The sequence below is a fragment of the Coregonus clupeaformis genome, chromosome 5, assembly GCF_020615455.1.
Source record: "Coregonus clupeaformis isolate EN_2021a chromosome 5, ASM2061545v1, whole genome shotgun sequence".
Lineage (NCBI taxonomy): Eukaryota > Metazoa > Chordata > Actinopteri > Salmoniformes > Salmonidae > Coregonus > Coregonus clupeaformis.
Window position 1 is genome coordinate 21,461,446 of NC_059196.1, and position 17,787 is coordinate 21,479,232.

Consider the following 17,787-nt stretch of genomic DNA (forward strand, 5'->3'; position numbering starts at 1 on the left):
TCAACCTGATCACATTAATCTATGTGCCGGTTATGAAAAGGCTCCTTATACGGCAGACAGCCCTCCTCTTTGACCCCCCTTAGCCTCTTCTAGTGGATGTTACCTAATTAAAGTAGCATTTAGTTCATTATGAGGAGAGGGGCATTCCCACGAGCTGAGACTGCTGTGTTGAATAGAAATTGCCCTTAAACCCAGATCTGGAATCAGATTACCTTAGACCCAATCATAAGATTAACCATTAGGGGGGTGAAAATATGTCTGACTCTGTATCAGTGCTACTGTCATCACCAGTAGTAGCCTGCAGTGTAAAGCCCATATGGACTAGGGATTAGCAGAAACCAGGAAGTAGTTGAAACAGCTCGACTCTGATGTGTTCTCCAGATGGTTAGTAAACATTGACTTTCCTTGGAGAAGCACTCAGGCATGTTGTCTCCTCATCATGCCTCTGCTCCCTGTAACATGGAACAACATGGGACATGTGCCTAGATGTACCACATGTTAATGGTTCTGGAATGGTCTTAAACACTCAGGTCTGCTGCATAGTGGACAACCTGTGTATAAAGAGTGTCAGTGGTGAATCGTCATTACTAGGGCCAGAGGAATTCCTGATCACATGGCCTGACCAGGAAGAACTCTGTACTCCAATGTTAGGGCTATAAGTAGGGCCCATTAGTTTTTCCTAACCAGGTCACGTGGTCAGAACATACTCCTGGTCCTAGTCATTACAGTTAACAGCAAAGCGCTGTACGAGAACGTCCACTGATGAATCAAATGTGTGTCCAATTGGTGATTCAATATTAATGGTTGATTTAATTTTATCAAAATGGTGTGTTAGTCTATAAAGGGGTCAGAAACATTGTGTTCCTAAAACAGTCTTTTGCGAAGTCATCACTTCCATCACCAAGCCAACCTTCTTATTGCATCAGCGACCAACTATGCTTCACAGAGATTGATATCAAACAAAAATGAACTTCAGTGCCGAAACCTTTTTACTGCATCCCTAAGTGTGACATGGTCATGAGTCATGACAAGCATCCCTATAACTTGGGCCTTAACACTCTCCTCTGGAACACCCATGAAAACACTGCATCCCAAATGGCATTCTATTCTCTATTTAGTGCACCACTTTTGACGAGGGCCCATAGGGCTCTCGTCAAAAGTAGTGCACTATGAAAGGAATTGGGTGTCATTCATGACGCAGACACTGTAACACACATATTAGTCTCCAAATGAATGTGGCCTGTGTGGGTTCATGTCTGTTAGAGTGCTCAAGTCACAAATGTTGTCTAAAGGTTTGTGTATTATTCCATCATTATAAAGCATTTCTTCAAACTCCATCAAAAACACCTCATTGTTCATCAATGCCCATACAGGGAATTGAATGGCACAACCTTTTCCTATCAAAAAGGATTTGTTTGTCACGACTTCCGCCGAGGCTGCCTCCCCTCCTTGTTCAGGCAGGTTTCGGCGTTCGGCGTCACCGGCTTACTAGCTACTGCCGATCCATTTATCATCACTCAATTTGTCTTGTCTTCAATCACACACACCTGGTCCTTATTATTATTATTTTTTTATTTTTTTAATGTTCACCTTTATTTAACCAGGTAAACCAGTTGAGAACAAGTTCTCATTTACAACTGCGACCTGGCCAAGATAAAGCAAAGCAGTGCGGTAAAAACAACAACAACACAGAGTTACATATGGAATAAACAAAACGTACAGTCAATAACACAATAGAAAATCTATATACAGTGTGTGCAAATGTAGTAAGTTATGGAGGTAAGGCAATAAATAGGCCATAGTGCAAAATAATTACAATTATAATTTAGTATTAACACTGGAGTGATATATGTGCAGAAGATGATGTGCAAATAGAGATACTGGGGTGCAAATTAGCAAAAATAAATAACAATATGGGGATGAGGTAGTTGGGTGGGCTAATTACAGATGGGCTGTGTACAGGTGCAGTGATCGGTAAGCTGCTCTGACAACTGATGCTTAAAAATAGTGAGGGAGATAAGTGTCTCCAGCTTCAGAGATTTTTGCAGTTCATTCCAGTCATTTGCAGCAGAGAACTGGAAGGAATGGCGACCAAAGGTGGTGTTGGCTTTGGGGATGACCAGTGAGATATACCTGCTGTAACGCATACTACGGGTGGGTGTTGCTATGGTGACCAATGAGCTAAGATAAGGCGGGGATTTGCCTAGAAGTGATTTATAGATGACCTGGAGCCAGTGGGTTTGGCGACGAATATGTAGTGAGGGCCAGCCAACGAGAGCGTACAGGTCACAATGGTGGGTAGTATATGGGGCTTTGGTGACAAAACGGATGGCACTGTGATAGACTACATCCAATTTGCTGAGTAGAGTGTTGGAAGCTATTTTGTAAATGACATCGCCGAAGTCAAGGATCGGTAGGATAGTCCGTTTTACGAGGGCATGTTTAGCAGCATGAGTGAAGGAGGCTTTGTTGCGAAATAGGAAGCCGATTCTAGATTTAACTTTGGATTGGAGATGCGTAATGTGAGTCTGGAAGGAGAGTTTACGGTCTAACCAGACACCTAGGTATTTGTAGTTGTCCACATATTCTAAGTCAGACCCGCCGAGAGTAGTGATTCTAGTCGGGCAGGCGGGTGCAAGCAGCGTTCGATTGAAGAGCATGCATTTAGCTTTACTAGCGTTTAAGAGCAGTTGGAGGCCACGGAAGGAGTGTTGTATGGCATTGAAGCTCGTTTGGAGGTTTGTTAACACAGTGTCCAATGAAGGGCCAGATGTATACAAAATGGTGTCGTCTGCGTAGAGGTGGATCTGAGAGTCACCAGCAGCAAGAGTGACATCATTGATATACACAGAGAATAGAGTCGGCCCGAGAATTGAACCCTGTGGCACCCCCATAGAGACTGCCAGAGGTCCAGACAACAGTCCCTCCGATTTGACACATTGAACTCTATCTGAGAAGTAGTTGGTGAACCAGGCGAGGCAGTCATTTGAGAAACCAAGGCTATTTAGTCTGCCAATAAGAATGCAGTGATTGACAGAGTCAAAACCCTTGGCCAGGTCAATGAAGACGGCTGCACAGTACTGTCTATCGATCACGGTTATTATATCGTTTAGGACCTTGAGCGTGGCTGAGGTACACCCATGACCAGCTCGGAAACCAGATTGCATAGCGGAGAAGGTACGGTGGGATTTGAAATGGTCGGTGATCTGTTTGTTAATTTGGCTTTCAAATACTTTCGAAAGGCAGGGCAGGATGGATATAGGCCTGTAACAGTTTGGATCTAGAGTGTCACCCCCTTTGAAGAGGGGGATGACCGCGGCAGCTTTCCAATCTCTGGGGATCTCAGATGATACGAAAGAGAGGTTGAACAGGCTGGTAATAGGGGTTGCGACAATTTCGGCGGGTCATTTTAGAAAGAAAGGGTCCAGATTGTCTAGCCAAGCTGATTTGTAGGGGTCCAGATTTTGCAGCTCTTTCAGAACATCAGCTATCTGAATTTGGGTGAAGGAGAAGCGGGGGGGGCATGGGCAAGTTGCAGCGGAGGGTGCAGAGCTGGTGGCCGGGGTAGGGGTAGCCAGGTGGAAAGCATGGCCAGCTGTAGCAAAATGCTTGTTGACATTTTCGATTATCGTAGATTTATCGGTAGTGACAGTGTTTCTTAGCCTCAGTGCGGTGGGCAGCTGGGAGGAGGTGCTCTTATTCTCCATGGACTTTACAGTGTCCCAAAACTTTTTGGAGTTAGTGCTACAGGATGCAAGTTTCTGTTTGAAAAAGTTAGCCTTTGCTTTCCTAACTGATTGTGTATATTGGTTCCTGACTTCCCTGAAAAGTTGCATAATCCCTCATTAGTCATTGTATAAGTGTTCCCTCTGCTTCCTTGTCTGTGTGGGTGATTGTTTATTGTGGAGGTTAGTGAAGCTCGGCGGAGCCCGTGTATTTTGTATCGATGGGAGTATTTTCCTGTGTGCCTTGTATTTTCCAGTGCGCCTGTTTTGTGCCCTGGAGTGGGTTTGACGCATTTCTGCGTAAACCTGTATTTTGCGGATTAAAGCCTGTTATTCTGTGATTTACCCTCCTGCGCCTGACTCCTTCAACACCACCTCATCACATTGTTCTGCAGCACTCTTGCTTTGTGGGTGTCTGAGAATATTGTCTGCAGACCTGGGTTCAAATAGTATGTGAAATCATTTGAATACCTTTTTCAGCTTGCCTGGCTCAAGGGAACCAATGGAATACTACCAAAAGTGCGAACTCTGCCCATCTGGCACTCCATGCAGGCTCAAGCGAATGCTCAAAGTTTGAACAATTTCAAATACTTTTTGAACCCAGGTTTGATTGTCTGTCCATCTGTCTCCTCTGTAGATGTGAATGAGTGTGAGGAGCTGAATGGCGGCTGCCAGCAGACCTGTGTGAACACGGCAGGTTCCTACCACTGTGAGTGCAGCCATGGCTTCCGCATGCACACTGACGGAAGGACCTGCATTGGTGAGTATTGACCATGTGAGACCAGATTCAATCCCGGTCGTCCGCACAACTCAAGATTATGTTAGCCTTCTGAGCTAAAGCCTAGGTATTGGTTTAGGCATTGAGAGCTAATACTCCATTATTCAGGTCTCAGTCAAGGTTACTCATTACACAAGCACAGTTCACCAAACAATTCTGTAACTTACTACCTAATTTACTTTAGTAAGCTTTGCGTCTTGCCATGTTGAATGATGGTACTTTGTGGTTTGCGCCTGCGTAGCTAACAAAGCTAACATCTGGTGCTGCCTTTGAAACCCCAGGAGACTGGATAGCGATTCACACCTCCACCAAAGTGTCTCTGTTTTGTGTCTCCAACACACAGTTCCAACGTGAGAGAACACAGGATACAGACACTCTACCACACGACAACCAGTTGGTCTTTAGTGAGGGGCTCTACATCAAGAACTTGAGGCTCCATAAGGAGGACAAGAGAAGGTTTTAGATTCCCAATGTTGGATATTAGTGTTTATGTAGGTCCAACTTATTGGCACATGAACTGGACACAAAATAACATCTGTAGAAAAAAGGTAATGCCCACTCACTGTTTGCCGCTCCCACAAGTGATCTTCAATTCCTATCATCAATAAAACCTGATAAAATATCACTTGTGTGAGAGCATTAGTGTTAGTGAAGACAAAGTTCACTGTCGTCTTCAACCCTCAGTGGGTAGACTCAGGATTGGTGGGTGGGGTGGAGGGATGAGGGGGATGAGAGGGGTTACTAATTGCGTCTGCTGAAGTCATCACAGTTCAAGCAAACCTTTTCCCCCTCTGGTTTTACAGGCCGTCTATGTAATCAGGTCTGTCTTTAAGGCACCCTGAAGGCCCAGCGCTGACTTCCTTATTCAGCACAGGAGTAAATCATAAGAGGGATAAACAGGGATGGAAATATCAGTAGAACCCAACCAGGGGAACCCACTGGAGAAGCTGGAACCTGCAACCATATTTTTACTATTTCTAGTCTTTAGAGCTTTTTGTAATCACAAGTTCCCATTATGGCGGTGTGAAAAGGCGGTGCTGGTCCAACAATGTTGTAGCCCACAAAATAGCTCTTCCCTCTTTGGATTCATACTTTAGTGACAGGTCTCTAGGAAGGGTTACTCGTTTACTCACCAAATGGTGATCAAAGACAACATTAGCGAAAGTACAGATGTAGGATCTTAATTTGAGCTAGTTTGCTACATTTGAATTATTATGTGGATTATAATGAATGTACATTTTTGTAGGGGTTGATATATTTTTCATTGGGGCAAATCAAGTCTGAAATGTGAAAGTGGAAATGACAAACTTTAGAAGCCTTTTTAAAACTAAAATACACTACAAGTTGGCTTTTCCAAAAGAGTGATCAAATTAAGATCCTACATCTGTAACTACCTCACCCTGCTGTCGAATACCTCTCTCCTGACAGTTGCCACATCACTTCATTTGCACACAGAAATGTTTTTCTCTAGTCTGTCAGTCTGTCATGTATGAAGTTGTTCATTTCTTGTGTCTGTCTTTCTGTCTGTCCCAACTATGAAGCTGTGAACTCCTGCTCGGTGAAGAATGGTGGCTGTGAACACAAGTGTGTGGACATGGGCAACGACCACTACAAGTGCGAGTGTCGTAGGAACTACCAGCTGAAGATGGATGGGAAGCACTGCGAGTGTGAGTCCTGACTACATTGGATATGGTGCTCTGACTTCCCTACAGCATACAACAATAGTCACTTTATGTTAGAATGGATAGCAAAGAGTTACATATAAAGAACAGGAGGCAGGTTTCAGTTTTCGCATGACCAGGATATGACTAAGTAAAATTGTCTCAGTGAATTGACACTGAGTTACATGAAGGTCATAAAGTCACATGCTGTGCTGACTGTGGCCTGGTCTGTCTGCCGCCTGTCTGTCTGTCTGTCTGTCTGTCTGTCTGTCTGTCTGTCTGTCTGTCTGTCTGTCTGTCTGTCTGTCTGTCTGTCAGTGAGGGACCCCTGTGTGGACAGGAATGAAGGCTGTGCCCAGCTGTGTCGTTCTGTGGACGGTCAAGCAGAGTGCAGCTGCAGACCTGGGTACACACTGGCCAGAGACCACCAGGGCTGTGATGGTAAGAGCACACACACATGTACTGAATGTATGGAAATGCACTGACATGCACACATGCATGCACACACACACACACACACACACACACACACACACATACACAAACTGTCGTTCTCATATTTCAATACGCTGTTACATGCAGACAATCTTCCCAGAAATGTCCTAGAGTGAAGGAGACTTTTACAAACTTGTCTATAAATCTCCACCATCCTGAACCCTCTTAAGAAAGCAAGCCTAGTTCATTAAAGCCGTCATTAAGAACTGGCCACTGAAAAACCATAGCCATCACCTCTCTCCATCTCATGAACTTTCTCAAATTTTTTCACATTCGTGGAAAGCAACATGTGAACATTGAGTTTTAACGGTGGTTTAACTGACACTCCGTTAATGTAAACGTTTGTTATTCTCCAAAAGCAGTGCGCCTGGACAAAACAAAGGTGGCATTCATCAGAGAGTTGCCTTTGTCCCGGGCCATTAGAGCTGAGGCTTTATGACCCGGTCCATGACTGGAGCTGTGCTGTCTGTGTGTGGGGGGCTAAGCTGATTAACTCAATGGCTAGAAGATACTACTATAACATGGGGGTGGCTAGAAGGCTATAGGGTTCAGGCAACTTCATTAAACACAACAGTCTCTCTTTGTATGTGTGTGTGTGTGTGTGTGTGTGTGTGTGTGTGTGTGTGTGTGTGTGTGTGTGTGTGTGTGTGTGTGTGTGTGTGTGTGTGTGTGTGTGTGTTTGCGGTATGCTTCATAATCAAGAGCAGCCCACCACCAGGTCTGTGCTTTAGCATTACGATGACGAAAGGTCAAGAGCAGATCACTGACCCACAAGACAAAATACAATTTCTTAACCAGAAGCCCTCGGAAACAAAGGAAGTAGTCATGTTGTTCCTAGCTTATATTTATAACCTCATTCATAGCCTCATATCAAAAAAAGTATTACTCCATGGATCCCTGTAATATAATCTCAACCTGTGCTATGTGACTGTGCCCTATTGACTTACAGTATATCATGCTATCCTTTGTAGACATAGATGAGTGCAGCTCGGGCCAGGCCATGTGTGCCCATCGCTGTGTCAACACCCTGGGCTCCTTCAGCTGTGTGTGTAACCTTGGCTTTGAGTTGGGCGCTGACGGCAAACAGTGCTACCGTGAGTACACATGATCATTTACATTTTAGTCTTTTAGCAGATGCTCTTCTTACCCAAAGTGACTTACAATCAGTAAATTCAACTAAAGCAGGCAAAATCACAGTTGCGTAGCATCAAAGTTAGGGCCAATAGTTTTTTCTGACCAAGAAGAAGTTTGGGTCCCTCATCGTAGGCTTATAACTAAGGTCAGGAGTTTGTCCTGGTCAGGTGACATGATCAGGAAAAACTCCCTGACCCTAATTGTAGTATGTTCTTGTGAAGCTAATGTGTGAAAGATGGCTAATGTTTTGGTTTATTGCAAACAAATACTGTTGTTGGGTGCCAGCCTTCACTTCACTGGTTGTATCCTCCTATTTGCAGGTATTGAGATGGAGATAGTGAACAGCTGTGAGAAGAACAATGGAGGATGCTCCCACCACTGTGAACACACCACCAATGGACCCCTCTGCTCCTGTAACCAAGGATACCAACTGACTGAGGACAGGAAGACCTGTGTGGGTAGGTACTCTCTGTTAGGTCATCTCAGAGACCAGAGTTTTTCCTGGTCAGGTCATAAGGTAAGGAAAAACTCCTGGTTATAGTCATTCTCTGTCTCTACGATGAGTATAGAAGCAACAGATCAAACATTGGTCTTGTTCATTAAGCACCAATGTTGTTGTTTTTCGGAAACAGGTAGGGACTACTTTGACTTGAAATGTTATTTTTCAATGTGTTTCCCCTTGCGTGCCCAAATGAACAATCATATTTTGTTGTATCTCCCCAGACAGTGATGAGTGTGAGAGTGGGGAGGCGTGCTGCAGTCAGTTCTGTAAGAACTACCCAGGGGGCTATGAGTGTAGCTGCAAGGCCGGCTACAGGCTCCACGCAGATGGCTGTGACTGCAATGGTAAGAGGACAATACGTTGACCAGCATCCACTCATTATCTAGATCCAAATTGACTCTGGATTGAGTTTACATTATTTTATAAGACAGAGGTGACTGAATGTTAAGTATGATTAGTATGAAATACAGCACATTGATGTAGAGACTCTTGAATGATGATATACATGAAGGGGCACGTTTAGCCACCCATTTGACAGTGGCGGTCAAGATTGATGATTGATCTCAGAGAAGATGATTATGCATTGACAGTGTATTATAACTCATTGTACTAGTTTTGATAATGTAAATAGAATACACTTGTATAGTACCTTTTCAATCTTCAAAGTACTTCCTATTGTTCTGTGGTCTTGTCAGACATTGATGAGTGCCTGGCAGAGAGTTCTGTCTGTGAACAATACTGTGTGAACACCCTGGGGACCTACGAGTGTTTCTGCAGACTGGGCTTCCGTCTGGACCACGACCAGAGAGCCTGCATCCGTGAGTACTATTTGATCATAATATTATACTGTACTATGCTATGCTATACTATACTACTATATACTATACTATAGTATACTGTCATTTCACAGTGAATTTGTATACATTGTTTTTAAACGTGTAAAAGTAACTCTGAGAGACATTTGTGAGGTTTTCTAACAGCAGACTGTAGTAATCATACAATCACTTTAAGTATTCAGATGAATGTAATGTAAATTATAGTATAGTATAATATAATACAGTATAGTATATTTAGATGTAATGTAAATGTTCTGAGTGTCTCCTCTCCACCTGCCTGCCTGTCCCAATGCAGCGCTTTACGACAGTGACCTGGATGACGATGAAGAGGAGGATGACGCAGAGGAGGATCTGGAAGTGCACAGGTTGCCAGATCTGCTGTTCCGACGGCCCCCTCAGCTCCTGCAGTACACTGCAGCCCTGCACTCACCTTATGGTGATGATGAGGAGGAAGAGGCACAGAGAGGGGAACTCACCCTGGTCAGCCACATAGGTAGCCAATCAGTGCTTACATACATGTCTGGTTGATGCTCAATGTTATCACACATATACTCAGTCTCAGACATTGGACCTACCATATGTGGCAAAAATTGTAAATCATGCCATGGTTTTACAGGACTATGTGTGTGTGTATCAGTGTGTCTAGATGACTCCTTTGGGGATGACTGCAGTGTGAGCTGTGCTGACTGTGAGAACGGAGCACTGTGTGGTGTGGACAGAGACTTCTGTGAATGTACACCTGGATGGACTGGCGTCATCTGCAATGAGAGTAAGTCACTCTCCTCTTCTCTCCCTATCGTCTCTTATTATCACTGTAACCATTGGAAATCATCTATCACCTGACAGAGTTTCAGTGTTATTCAGAGTCTATTATTGAGCAGGCAGTTATTTGATTGGTTAGTTCTCAGGGTTAGGTATTTGAACCCAGATCTGGCCTGGAGAGTGGCCAAGTCCCCCACAGAAAGAATACAGCCCCAAGGCCAGGGATGTCCACTGTCAAACACTGGGTTAGAAAGAGGCCAGAAGCCATTGTTTCACAACCAAGCATGATTAATGACTGTCTTTGGGCTGGACCTGAACCAGGGATATAATTATGAGTGGAATTGTGGGATAAATCCATTACGATTAGTCATTTTTATACATTTAAACATGCTCCTTTGGGCTAGTGTTCAAATTCACACCAAGAAGAGTTAGGTTATGATGAGTCCATTTTATCTGACCAGTGGGGAAGATTGAAAACATAGCAGAGAATGGCCATTTTTGTCATCTCATTAGGTTTTAATCGTTAGCTTGGGAAGAAGACAACTACAATGTTTCCATCATTAATGTTATTATACACTGAGTGTTCAAAATATTAAGAACACCTTCCTACTATTGAGTTGCACCCCTCCACCCCTTTTCCCCTCAGAACAGCCTCAATTCGTCGGGGAATGGACTCTACAAGGTGTCAAAAGCATTCCACAGGGATGCTGGCTCATGTTGACTCCAGTGGTTCCCACAGTTGTGTCAAGTTGGACAAGGATGTCCTTTGGGTGGTGGATCATTCTTGATACACATGGGTAACTGTTGCGTGTGAAAAACCCAGCAGCATTGCAGTTCTTGACACAAACCAGTACGCCTGGCACCTACTACCATACCCCATTCAAAGGCACTTAAATATTGTGTATTGCCCATTCACCCTCTGAATAGCACACATACACAATCCATGTCTCAATTGTCTCAAGGCTTAAAAATCTTCTTTAACCTGTCTCCTCCCCTTCATCTACACTGATTGAAGTGGATTTAATGTAACAAGTTACATCAAAAAGGGATCATAGCTTTCACCTGGATTCACCTGGTCAGTCTGCGGAAGGCAGGTAGCCTAGCGGTTAAGAGCGATGGGCCAGGAGCTGAAAGGTTGCTGGTTCGAATTCCTGACCCGGCAAGGTGGAAAAAATCGGCATTTCTGTCCTTGAGCAAGGCAGTTAATCCCCAACAACAACTGGGCGCCGATGACATCAATTAAGGCAGCCGCCCGCATCTTTCTGTTTCAGAGGGGTTGGGTTAATTGCGGAAGACACATTTTGGTTGAATGCATTCAGTTGTGCAACTGACTAGGTATCCCCTTCCCTATGTCATGGAAAGAGCAGGTGTTCATAACGTACACTCTGTGTATATAGACATGCTATTGCATTTTGAATGACAACATTTGTTAGATATGGGAAGGCAGTGCTGTGTATGCCTGGATACAGTGTAACCAGAGAGGATTATTCTCAGAATGTGTTATGTACTGATTTTGCACTAGCCTAGCTTGCCACATTGCCACATGGCTAAAAACATTACTAATTGCTAACTGACATATTTTCCCTCAGAGATTCATAAAATAGTTGTGTACAAGAAGTGTGACATGGAATGTTGACTGGCTTTGACTGAACCCATTTAAAAGGTCCAGCTGGGTTGTGTGTGGTAATTGCGATACAAGCCGTGTCGGATTAATGTGGGAAACGCAAAAAGCTAATACTGTGGAGAAAGACCCTCATGTGGAGAAGATCATGTAAAAGCAAAGAGTTAGAATGTCTCAATCTCTCTCTCTCTCTCTCTCTCTCTCTCTCTCTCTCTCTCTCTCTCTCTCTCTCTCTCTCTCTCTCTCTCTCTCTCTCTCTCTCTCTCTCTCTCTCTCTCTCTCTCTCTCTCTCTCTCTCTCTCTCTCTCTCTCTCTCTCTCTCTCTCTCTCTCTCTCCCTCCCTCCCTCCCAGCTTGTCCTGTGGGGACCTATGGACAGTCCTGTAACAGTCTGTGTCGTTGCCAGAACGGGGGCTCCTGTGAACCAGTGACTGGGAGGTGTGTTTGCCCACCGGGGGTGCAGGGCCAGCTCTGTGAGGACGGTAGGGACTGATACACACACACACACCCCAGCACTCAGCCGACTGCTCCCCCACAGGGGTCCAAACACAGCACATTTTTTCCTTATTACTGGCACTTCAGTAGCCCACCACTCCTCTCATCTCCTCCCCACTGCATGGTTTTATGTCACTCCATGTCACAGCTCCCCCACATCCAAGTCCAGAAGCAGACCAGTCTCCTTGCCTTAAGTGGCTAATCCTATTTAGCTGACCCTGTTCATTTCACCACCCATAAGGTTAGGAACTGGCTCTGCCCTGTAGACATAGCCTGGTGCCAGATCTGTGTGTGCTGTCTCGGCAATATGATAATGACCATAGGAGTTTGCAAGACAGCACAAACAGATCGGGGACCAGGCTACTGTATACATACTGGAAGAGCAAAATCTGGTCTAACCACATGTGCAACTCTTCTGTGTCTTGTTGACATGTTGACAGGTTGCCCACAAGGATACTTTGGGAAACACTGTAGGCGGAAGTGTAACTGTCCCAACAACGGGCGCTGCCACCGTCTCTATGGAGCCTGCCTGTGTGCCCCGGGGCTGTACGGGCGCTTCTGCCACCTGCGTGAGTACCCATATGATCTACACTACAGTACCCAGCAGCCACCATGACTGACATCTTAATGTAGTACAGCAGTGTTCTTCAGCCCTCATCTTGAAGCTTTTGTTATAAGTTGATTCAACTAATTAACTAAACATCAACCACCGGTTCAGTTAAATCAGGTGTCTTAGTACTGGTCTGGAACAAAAGCATGCACTGCCTGTGTGTGTCTCTTGGACCAGATTTTAGGAACACTGCGGTAGTGACAGATTAAGAAAATGATGTCAATTCCCTTTCTGTAGCTTGGTCCCTGATCCTAGAGTTATAGTGACAGTACCTTCCCTTCTCCAGCTTGTCCCAGGTGGACCCACGGTGTCAGCTGCTCTGAGGAGTGTGACTGTGTTCTGGAACATTCCTTAAGCTGCCATCCCAAGAACGGGACCTGTCTGTGTAAATCTGGCTACCACGGCTCTCAGTGTCACCAAGGTAAGCTGTTCTGGCTCAGACAATACAGTACACGGATATTGACGTTATTGAAAAAGAAAAATGACATGGTTTGTCTGGATGATAGTGAAGCTCCTCTCCTGTGTGTATGTACAGTACCAGTCAAAGGTTTGGACACACCTACTCATTCAAGGGTTTTTCTTTATTTTTACTGTTTTTTACATTGTGGTATAATAGTGAAGACATCAAAACTATGAAATAACACATATGGAATCATGTATTAACCAAAAAAGTGTTAAACAAATCTAAATATATTTTATATTTGAGATTTTTCAAATAGCCACCCTTTGCCTTGATGACAGCTTTGCACACTCTTGGCATTCCCTCAACCAGCTTCACCTGCAGAATGCTGTGGTAGCCATGCTGGTTAAGTGTGCCTTGAATTCTAAATAAATCACAGACAGTGTCACCAGCAAAGCACCCCCACACCATAACACCTCCTCCTCCATGCTTTACAGTGGGAACTACACATGCGGTCATCCGTTCACCCACACCGCGTCTCACAAAAACACGGCGGTTGGAACCAAAGATCTCCAATTTGGACTCCAGACCAAAGGACAAATTTCCACTGTTTCTCTTTGCTTATTTGAGCTGTTCTTACATTTTACATTTTAGTCATTTTAGCCCCCCCCCCCCCACACACACACACAACTAATTGGCTGAAACGCATTAAGAAGGAAATCAATTCAACAAATTAGCTTTTAAGAAGGCACACCTGTTAATTGAAATGCATTCCAGGTGACTACCTCATGAAGCTGGTTGAGAGAATGCAAGAGTGTGCAAAGCTGTCATCAAGACAAAATGTGGCTATTTGAAGAATCTCAAATATAAAATATATTTTGATTTGTTTAACACTTCTTTGGTTACTACATGATTGCATATGTGTTATTTCATAGTTTTGATGTCTTCACTATTATTCTACAATGTAAAACATTTTAAAAATAAAGAAAAACCCTTGAATGAGTAGGTGTGTCCAAACTTTTGACTGGTAGTGTGTGTGTACATGTGTGTCTGTCTGTGTGTGTGTTTCTCTCCAGAGTGTGATCCAGGGTTCTATGGTAGTGGCTGTGGGCAGCAGTGCAACTGTCCAGTTGGGGCGACCTGTGACCCTAGGAGTGGAGAGTGCACCCGGAGGTGTCCTGCAGGGCTCCATGGGAACCTGTGTCAGCTGGGTGAGCCAACCCCCCTGTGGAGGAGACTTCCCAACCACAGTGCATGTAGCTAGGGACAGGAGTGTTTCCTGGTCCATTCAGGAACAACTCCTGACCTTACCCTCATGAATGTGGAAATATTAATGGGTGTGTGTGTATGAGTGTGTATGCCTGCATGCGTGTGCGTACATGTTTGCGTATTAGTTTGCTCAATAGGCTTCAAAAGTGTTCCTCTTCTGGCAGCTTGCTCTAAAGACCAGTGGAAAGTTTCAGTGGCTTTAGTCTCTCCTTTGGTCCAGAGATATTAAAGAACGTTCAGGAGTTCTGTTTAAATCATAACTCTGTCTCCCTACAGACCGGCCAATATAACATGGAGGGGTTATTTTAGACCTAATGCATTGTCCAGACCTCCATGAGGGTCCCTTTATTAAAGCAAACAAATCATCCATCTCTTTAGGGTTTTGTTTAGCTTTGAATTGACGTGAGGTTGTGAGAGGGGGCCATGGAACATCAGTCCACTTTGAGATCGCCTTGCTACTGCACACGATCCCAGTGAGGGAGATATACAGGAAATTAAAAAAGGTTTGTGTAACCCTTTCTCTCTGTCTCTCTCTCCCTCCATCATTCCATCCTCTGTGTATCGGCATGTAGCCTGCAGTGCTGGTCAGTTCGGGGAGAACTGCCTCCAGACGTGTGTGTGTGGAGGAGCACCCTGTGACCCCATGACAGGAGAGTGTATCTGCCCTGTTGGGAAGACAGGAAAGGCCTGTCATCAAGGTAGTTATAATGCTTCATAACTCAATTATTTACTGTTAAATATATTATTACTCATTATTATACTGTATTTATATTTCCCCTAAATCTCATGCCGTTTCTTCTATATTGTCCCTCACTGTTTTTCAAATCTGGGGTGAGGATCTAAATTCAAACAGTACAGTAGTATTTGAAGACATCGGTCCACCAATCAGACCTGCTCTTCATCTGCTCTTAAACCTTTGACCTGAAGTCAGTTAAACCATGTGGTCTTGATGGTCATACATCTCAATTAGGGTTTATCCTGACCAAATGACCTGACCACCAAAACTGGTCTATAACTGGTCAATAGCTATAGGCCTGAGTTTTTCCTCCCCCCGTAGACTGCCCAGAGGGATTATGGGGGTTGAAGTGCCAGTTCCTATGTAGAGCGTGTGATAACGGAGCTTCCTGCAACAAGCAGACAGGAGTCTGTAACTGCAGCCCTGGGTACACAGGACAACTCTGCCAGACTGGTGAGTGAAACAAATAAACGACAATAGCCTTCAGTCTTGCTAAAGTAAGGGCGAAAGGAAAGAGAGAGACTGCGAGGGAGAAATACCTTATGATATACTGTGTTATATTTCACGCTGACTATTCCTCTGCTCAACAGTGTGTCCAACAGGGTCCTATGGGCCAGGCTGTGTGAGTACCTGTGTCTGTCACCCTGATGCCAGCTGTGACCCTGTCACCGGACACTGCACCTGTCCCCCGGGCCGAACAGGACACAACTGCACTAAGCGTAAGCACCACTATCACACATACACACAGGCAGATGCACACACACACACACACACACACACACACACACACACACACACACACACACACACACACACACACACACACACACACACACACACAGGTTGGTAAAGAAAACGACTGTGTGTGTGTGTGTGTGTGTGTGTGTGTGTGTGTGTGTGTGTGTGTGTGTGTCTCCACAGCCTGTGAGGTGGGGTCCTGGGGCTCTGGATGCTCCAGCAGGTGCCAGTGTGCAGACCGAGCCCTGAGTTGTGATGCTGTGACTGGACGCTGTGTGTGTGAGGCTGGCTTCACTGGAAACCACTGTGAACAGAGTAAGACATTTCTTTGGAAATACTGCCATCTTTAGGTAATACACTGTAACACATCTTTGGACCAGATCTGGTTCAAGCAAGTGTTCTACAGATGTAGGATCTTAATTTGATCACTATTTTGTTGCTGAGAATGTTCCTTTACCACAGGAAATGCAGATGAGCTTTGTGATTTACATAAATTCACTGAAAACCCACACTAACACATGGTTATATTAATAGTATTTTACTTTTCTTGTAGCCTACTTTTGGCCAGCTAATAGCCTAACCATCGATCAAGCAAAATTATGGACTAAACATTAAAATCCTGTTGCTGCAGGATTATTTTGCTGTGACAATATTTTTGCTGTGACAAAAAGCATGTCCTTACAGCAGCAAATGTGTATATATTTTGGCTAGTAATATCTCTGTCTGATGTTGTCCGTGTGTCTCTCCCCTGTTCCCCCAGAGTGTGTGGAGGGCAGCTATGGTTTGGGCTGTGCCCTGGACTGTCAGTGTCAGCATGGGGCTTTGTGTGACCATGTGAGTGGAGCCTGCACCTGCTCCTCTGGATGGGCCGGAAGCTTCTGTGAGAAAAGTAAGACTTGTGAAAAAAAGTGTACTACATTTACACATCTATTCCTAAAACAGGGCCCCATTGGGCAACCTTTTATTTTACATCCTGGTATTTAGCAGGTAGTTACTTTGAAATTGTTAAAATGGCAATTACCTAACAATAGCATATTCATTACATTTTAGTTTATTTGAGATTCATTGAGACAAGCGTAGGTTTGTACACTTGAATTATTTGAGGTAAGTACCAGGAACTATCCATTTTTACCAAATAGTTAGGTAGCCTAGCGGTTAAGAGTGTTGGGCCAGTAATCAAAAGGTTGGTCACTAACCAAATGTTATCTCTCTAAAATAAAATTACCTTACAATATATTTCAAACAAAATCATGTCTGTCTTTTCACTAGCCAATGTCATGGTAAGATGAAAAAATAACAGCTATCTCTTTCACAAGATGCGTTTTTAATTAAATTCACAAAAAATTCTGGAATCAAACCCGTTCATTTATAGGGTGACAGGTAGCCTAGCAGTTAAGAGCATTGGGCCAGTAACCGAAAGGTTGCTACTTAAAATCCCAGAGCCGACTAGGTGGAAAAATCTGTCAATGTGCCCTTGAGCAAGACACTTAACCCTAATTGTGCCTGTAAGTCACTCTGGATAAGATCGTCTGTTAAATGACCTTATACCAGGCTGTAAAATAAAGCGTAACCCCTCTCTTATGGTCTCTTCTATTGGTCTAGTAATGAAAGTTCTAGTAGAGAAACCACTCAGATTTCACAAACCACCACCCAGTTATGTGACTAGTGTAACAATATACATCTAGCTATATAAACAGATCTCTACACGGAGGAGAGATTGACAATGAATCTGGTGTCAAGCTGTCCGAAGCGCTTCAATTAAATATGAGTAAGTAATAAACTTTTGTTGTGGGACTATTGTATTGGTCCCTCATAGATCGGTCTAGCTTTGGCTATTCTAGCTGTTATAGGTACTCTTTAATGATTAAGGTTTGACTGGGTTTTTTGAGATCATCATACTATCTTCTCTAGAATCTGTTTAGCCACTCACTGTGGTTTAGTTTTAAACTACCAAGGCAACTTTTCCAGTGAAAAGTCCTATGTTAGACTCTGGAGGGCGCTGGTGTATCTCTGATGGTCCTTGTGC

The 17,787-nt window shown here is 44.1% G+C and overlaps 1 protein-coding gene across 1 annotated transcript in view; it reads left to right on the plus strand.

Annotated features, from left to right (window-relative positions):
• LOC121564815 (multiple epidermal growth factor-like domains protein 6) overlaps positions 1-17,787 on the plus strand; it is a 97,695-nt gene that overhangs the window by 47,360 nt on the left and 32,548 nt on the right. Inside the window, exons 6-23 of the mRNA XM_041875892.1 lie at positions 4,363-4,485; positions 6,045-6,170; positions 6,483-6,605; positions 7,631-7,753; positions 8,114-8,251; positions 8,517-8,639; positions 8,991-9,113; positions 9,427-9,624; positions 9,769-9,900; positions 11,867-11,995; positions 12,449-12,577; positions 12,905-13,039; positions 14,095-14,229; positions 14,860-14,985; positions 15,345-15,476; positions 15,614-15,742; positions 15,945-16,076; positions 16,522-16,650. Coding sequence (XP_041731826.1) covers positions 4,363-4,485; positions 6,045-6,170; positions 6,483-6,605; positions 7,631-7,753; positions 8,114-8,251; positions 8,517-8,639; positions 8,991-9,113; positions 9,427-9,624; positions 9,769-9,900; positions 11,867-11,995; positions 12,449-12,577; positions 12,905-13,039; positions 14,095-14,229; positions 14,860-14,985; positions 15,345-15,476; positions 15,614-15,742; positions 15,945-16,076; positions 16,522-16,650 — 2,385 coding nt within the window. The remainder of the gene's footprint in view (positions 1-4,362; positions 4,486-6,044; positions 6,171-6,482; positions 6,606-7,630; positions 7,754-8,113; positions 8,252-8,516; positions 8,640-8,990; positions 9,114-9,426; positions 9,625-9,768; positions 9,901-11,866; positions 11,996-12,448; positions 12,578-12,904; positions 13,040-14,094; positions 14,230-14,859; positions 14,986-15,344; positions 15,477-15,613; positions 15,743-15,944; positions 16,077-16,521; positions 16,651-17,787) is intronic.